We start from the raw sequence: 6,808 nt of genomic DNA on the forward strand, positions 1-6,808 counted from the left end.
GTACTTTAACTGTCTGCCACTATATATTATAGTTTGAGGTCCAGGATCTCATCAGTAGTTATCCAAGGTATCATACCTCAGTTCTGTCAAGTATCATGGACCAATGCTGTAACAGCTGTGTGAAGCCCAATGCTGGTGTCCCCTGCCGTGACATTGCTGGAATATTCCTGAAAGCAGCATAAAACCAAACTCACTCACTCTTAACACAGCTTTGTCTGAAATGCCAGCATCTCTAGATCTCCAATCTCTGACTTCCCATGGAAATTCTCGCCCTCGATAGCAATTTAATAGTAATACCTTTAAAGATTTGGTCTACAGCAACATATGGTTATCATATGGTTATCATCACATGATCGTATGGTCGGTCTTGTTGCGTTGCTTGACATTGTCACCACATCCCATTTGTGCAGGTTGAATCTCATCATGTTGATCATTAGATTTTCCGGTCCAGACTCAATTGTTTACCAGCTGCTGTCAATATACCTGGAATACTGCTGACTGCACCCCGAACCACTGTCTGTGATGAGGATATATGATGCTCTTTATCATGGCATGTTGTAATTTCTGTGACCAAACTCTTTTTAGGGGTGGGGTGGTGGTGGGTTGGGGTGGGTGTGTTCTATATTGAAAACTTAGTCAGGTTGAAGTACACCCAGGTTTGTCATTTGACTAAAGTTATTCTGTATGACTGATTATAATACTGAATTCCAATCTTTTCCAGCCCCAGGTGATGTTTGCAGGGGAAGCAACTCACCCATCATTCTACTCCACAACTCATGGCGCTCTACTAACCGGTTACCGCGAAGCTCAGCGAATCATCAAAATGTACACCCAGTGAATGCCACCGTCGTCAAGCTTCATTGGCCGCATGCATCCCCGTGATCGCAACCCCGTGATGAGGACACGATCTTTCACTGTTGATGTCATGTCATGTGATATTCATTGAGACTGGTATTGAATGCTTCTAGATCTCCATCACCCATTAGCATCTATGTATTGACTTCATCCAAACTCCTCTTAGCGGACCCGGGAGTTAATGAGTAGTATGATCATGGTAATTTGTTTATGAATGCGGTTTACGTCTGACTCTTTTGTTCAGTTGAATGTATGCTTACAAGTGTTCAAGGTTAAGCATGTAAGTGAAGGAGTCTTTGACATTACAGTAATGTAAGTGAAATCTTTATGGTTCACGTGATTCAAATACCATAGAAGACCTCAAGGACTTAAGGAATCCCCTTAACTTTGAATACTGCTTATCTAGGTTTGCATCAGTCCTTCATGATGTGATTCATCTCAGTATCGCTGCTGCTGCTGCTTGCAGGTTCTCTGCATTTGGTCTAATTATCATATTGTGAAAGAGTGACAATTTTGAAAACCAGATAGAAATATTGGCTCGTCACAAGCAAAAATTAAGAGACATATGATAGGACCATCGTTTCTGACAAGGGACCGGCTTGTTTTTCCAGTGAACATCACTGGTCATGTGGTTTACATATTCATCATAATTCCTCATTTCTATGGACCAGCTTTTTCCACAAACATGCTGATGACTGGTATCTGTGAGACATTTATATACCTCACACAAATTACAGGGATGGTCAGATCTCTATCGTCACTTGTTTGGGGGAAGGGCACACAGCTGCAAAGTCATCTCCAGCACCGCAGTTAAGCACAGTTAGGCACATCAGTCATGATGTTGGTTCAGATTTTCAATTCACCCAATTATAATGCTTGGTTTATGACCACCAATCCTTGACTCGTCGGCTCAAAATGGTGGTGAGCATCTTTGTCCTCGACTCCAAGCTGACATGTTGTTATTAAGCTGAAATACTGTTAAAAGCAGTGTTGAACCAAACTGTCTAATGTCATTAACACCCATGAACTCATCAATCGACGTTGGGATTGACATGGACGTAGTCAAATGGATCAGCATTAAAGCAACATTGTAGTATTATTCACATGTCTTGATATGTCATGCTGTGAGTGTATGACTAGACTTATCCTAAGCCATGCATTGAGCTTCATAGATATGTATTGTCATGTGTACATTTTCCCAACTTATTTTTAACTTATGTACTGATACAGTGATCCAAATGATTAAGCAGAATTGTCTATAATAGAATTTCTTATCTTAATTGTGTAGATACTGTTTGTTGGACATGAACGTGGTACTGAATGTTAGTTGATGTATGTGACCGACCCACTGCCAAATATAGAACCTTACATAGTGGCTAATCAGCTAATGCTATGCTAAATGTGATAAAACATTTATTCAGGACTAATCTTTATAATACTTTGTATCAAGAATATTAGGGAAAAGTTATATAACCAAAAGAATTAAATAATTAAGTATATTATCTGTTTGGTGTTTATCATGTGTTTATCAATGATATGAAATTGCATCTTTGAAGAAAATGAGTGGAATGCATGTCTAAATGTGTATTACAACTGAACTCTACTGTGACTATAGAGGCACTTTTGAATGATTTATTTGCTTAGTTAATCAGTCAGTTGTTTATGTTATAGTTCAATTATTTTATCCAGCTGTTTTCCACATAGGACAAAAGTTGAACTCAACTAGCTGAGATAAATCATTCGAGGTTCACTGATTCCAGGTTCTGTAAACATGTTAAACAGAAACACTGACTTCTGTAATTGCATTTACTAACTGCAGTAATTTGGGTTGACCCGTATTGTAGATAGACTGTTGTGTAGTTTCCATGACAACGAAATATCAGTAATACTGTGAAAACTAATTTCAGCATGTTGTGTAGGTTAACAACATGGCAACTATTCATTCATGTGATAAACATCGTGTGGGATTGCCCAGATAACAATAAGATTGGTGGCTGCGAAGTTATCAGGCACTTTCTTCCCAGTTTCCGTGCCAGATCATGAAATCATCCTCCTAGTTCATTTGCATTTATGATGTTGATGAAGAGTGTTGTGCTGCTTTGTCACGCACTGCTGTGTGAAAGTTTCTGCAGTGATGTGACCGATGAGTTCTTGAAATGCTGAACGCACAACTTTTGACCAAATTGTTTCATGCATGTTACTTATATCAAGAAACGTTTCAGGACATCGTTCTCAAGCTTTATAGCAATGTGGCATACTCATAGATGTGAGGTAGATGAAACTGTTAGTATGCATGTCTCTGAAAGGATTTCGTCAGTGGTCATCTGCAAGATTTAAATTGTTGATCTAGGATACAACACCATGAACAACTGCACAGTGTTCTGTCATTGTCTCATTACCAAGCCATGTACAGTGAAACCCTTGTAATGCAGATACTCTCTCACTCAGGGGATACAGGGCTTTATTTAAGAGATTCTATGAAACCTAAGATATGCAACCTAAGCTAAAAAGTTGCCCCAGCCTATTTTCAGTTGCACTGCTTATATTGCAATATGTAATGACAGAAATATGCCATTGAATTATTTCCACCAGTGCAAGTTACAAAGCACTAAATTGAGCCCCGAATGTGTTGGGAAAGTCTGAATATTATCGACAAAGACTCTCCTACTTGGCTATTTTGGTATGTAGAATTTTTTAAATTCTGAACTTTTTCGGGAGATGTCTATTTCAATTGGGTTTCTCTGTAATTCTGTGGCAAATATTTTGTGTTTTATGAATGTCCTACTCCACCACCTGTCCATCGACAACAGCTTCTGATTATGTCAGAGTTATGCACCAAAGCTGTTACCGATTTCATTAGCCTGTCAAATGGCAGTGTCAGAACTAATCACAGATTGAAATAAGTAGTTGTATGTATTCTACTTATTGTCTGTCACTTGTTATTGTAAACAGCAATAAGTTAGGATTCGGTTTCCATGGATTCATGGCCTTTTGTGTTTTACTTCTTTCTTGGTATCTGATCTCCTTGGAGTCTTGTTGAGTTTTGATGAACTGTTTTATTGTAGAACTTGCTCTTCATGTCTATGTTGTATTAGAGCTTATGAATTATCATCAGAAATTAGTCCAGATTGTACACTGAACAAGAAGATTACATTTTAGCAAAGAAAATGATTGGGTGTATTTTTAAGTTGAAATATCTGTATGTATCGCTTGAGGTGAATGAAATTTTATGTTGTTATTTCTGATGACAATTTGACATTGATGTTTTTACTTTTGTTTGTATGATGAACAGCACAAGCCATACTTCAAATTTCTCTCTAGAGAGTGCTGTGTGTTGGTTTACTGCAAATCATGGATATTAGTTAACAACCTGAAGTTACATTTTAGCCTATAGATTCCCACATACCCCTGTCCCCTCCCCTTGCCCACCCTGCTTTGGGGCCCCAGGGCTCATTTGTCATGCACATTATGAAGTATGTATTTATCTGAAAATTGGTTCATTTAGTTCGATAAGTTCATGATTAATAATTATGGAATGTCTTCATGCATTGTATTTTTCAGCCTCAAAGACCTAGTGGGTCGCTGAAGTTGCATGACACAATATTCATTCTTTTCCCTTTCTCAGATAGGAAAAACAGTGTATGATTTATTTTCTGAATCTGATTTTGAATTTTGAAATTAACCGTGCATGAGTACTTGCCAAAATATCCTGTTGAGAGTTTGGGGCATTTGAGGTTTTTATGTTGCCGTCTATGCAATATGGGTTCCGCTCGACCTTGACTTTTGATCGATGACTCGGGCTGGTCCACCTCTCCATATTGAACAGGTCAACCCCAAAATGATACTGGGTATGTTGCCTTGGCAATGGTGCACCTTCTACATAGTGGTTTCTGTAGTATCTGAACCTGTAGAGGTGACATAATTTATTGTGGATACCTATTGTAATGGGATGCGTCAAATAAAAGTCTTATTGTATAAGATCAAGTCTTGTATTCACTTTAAGATAGTGGATTCATGGAAGCAGTCTGTGATTGTTCATTGTAAAGTTGAGACTGCCCAGACAGGGATGAAATACCTAGATTTCAAAGGTCTTGCTGAAAATAAGACTGATGGTTTTGTCTAAACCGCCAACACAGCAGCCCATGCTTCTCAGTTATGTACCGATTCTAGTACTTTGTTAGGTTGAGTCCCATCCCACACCCTCAGTCATGCAATAACAGCCATCAAAAACAACTCTGAACAGACTGCCGACAAAGAGGAACAATCATTTTTTCATGCTATCCATCTATCTGCATTGATTTGAATATTTAAAGACCCCTTGGGATTCAAGCTTGAATAGGTGCCCAGTAATTTGAGCAAGGAAAGGCTTGGAAAATTGGCTGAATGTTGACATTGTACCGACAGTGTGTGACTTTGCTCACAATATCAGTCACTAGCTTTATAATTTCCAACAACAGTGAGAAAGACTGGGCAGTACTGGCTTTAAACAAGAAACACACAGATCTGTTAACAGACTATTAACAGAACCATTCATACACCTGGCTACCTATTCTCGAAACGTTCGTAACCCTACGAACTTCATAAACCCATTCTTAACACATTGACTACGATCAAAGTTAAAAATTCTTAGGGCTACGAACGTTTCGAGAATAAGGGCCCTGGTAGTCCCATAAAACCTCCAATACTCAGGACCTGAAACAAAAAGAATGGGACAAAAAAAATTAAAGGGCAGGTTGCAGCTTCTTCTTACATGTGCCTTGGAGAAACACTACAGGTGTTTGATGAAACAAGGGTTATGTTTAGAAATTTAAGACGCTGCTTTTCCTGCAACTAGTCTGTCATAGGCAAGTCTAAAAAGTGTGGAAAGTCAAGATTTCCACGACTTCTAGATTAAGAAAGTCTCAGAGCTTGTTTATTTTAAAATTATGAGCCTTTTCTCTGTTAAATATGAGACTCGTTAATGTACCTGAAAATCAAAATTTCATTCGTTTTCACACAAAAAACAAAATAAAAAACAACAAAAATCATGTACATATGTGTTGAAACCGGATATTCACAAAGCTATGCTTTACTAGACAAAATATGCACATCAACCCAAGTCTCATATTGCTGTTTGAAATTTGCATTTGAAGTCATTTCTGTAATGTATTGATGGCTGGTTTTGGTCTGTTGCATGCAGCGATGGCGGAGATAAAATCATAACGCGGCGACCTTATTTCATATCGCCAATAATAACCTAGTTATGGTTCTGTGGGGATTCCATATTACAACAGGCCCACATCAACCTGTGCCAATCACCAGTAGTCCCTCTATATGGAACTGGACGGAGGGGTAGCCTAGTGGTTAAGCGTTCGCTCCTCATGAGTAAGACAAAGGTTCGAGTGCCTACGTGGGTGCAATTTGTGGAACCCATGTCTGGTGTCCCCGGCAGTGATATTGCTAGAATATTGCTAAAACAGCGTACACACAAGCTAACTCTAAATTATTACCTCCTGTAATAGGCGGAATCTGGGCAAGACAACCAGTGACTGACATTATGAGCATCGATCCATGTAACCAATGTACATCATCGAGTGTGACCACTTGATCCGTTCTGTCGATGTGTATCTACGACAAGCACATATTGCTGGGTGTCAATTCCAAATCGGGTACCAGACTAAGAGCCAGTGTGTTTTGATCTACGCCGCGTTCGTTAATATTTAACCTTTGTCAGAGTGGTCACATTTTCAGAGGATGACGCCACATGGATTAAAAACGAAAGGTGAGGTCAGATATGACACTTATTTGGGGAAGGTCCCGTAAATCTAGAATGTAACGCTGTAGGTATTCTCGTTATTAGTTTAACGGGCAGGCATTCAAGCATACAAGTTGGGAATCGGCGCTACAATAATCAGGTTTTAGTGAGTGAGAATGGTGTTAGGCTTTCAGCAGTATTCCGGCAATATCACGGCGG

The 6,808-nt window shown here is 39.0% G+C and overlaps 1 protein-coding gene across 2 annotated transcripts in view; it reads left to right on the top strand.

The window, feature by feature from the left end:
- Positions 1-4,833, top strand: part of LOC137264849 (spermine oxidase-like) — a 29,937-nt gene extending 25,104 nt beyond the window's left edge. For both annotated transcript variants that reach the window (XM_067800196.1, XM_067800195.1), the window contains one exon: positions 722-4,833. In XM_067800196.1, coding sequence (XP_067656297.1) covers positions 722-838 — 117 coding nt within the window. In that variant the 3' untranslated portion in view covers positions 839-4,833. The remainder of the gene's footprint in view (positions 1-721) is intronic.
- Positions 4,834-6,808: the final 1,975 nt, after the last annotated feature.

This window comes from Haliotis asinina, chromosome 15 (assembly GCF_037392515.1).
Source record: "Haliotis asinina isolate JCU_RB_2024 chromosome 15, JCU_Hal_asi_v2, whole genome shotgun sequence".
Classification (NCBI taxonomy): Eukaryota; Metazoa; Mollusca; class Gastropoda; order Lepetellida; family Haliotidae; genus Haliotis; species Haliotis asinina.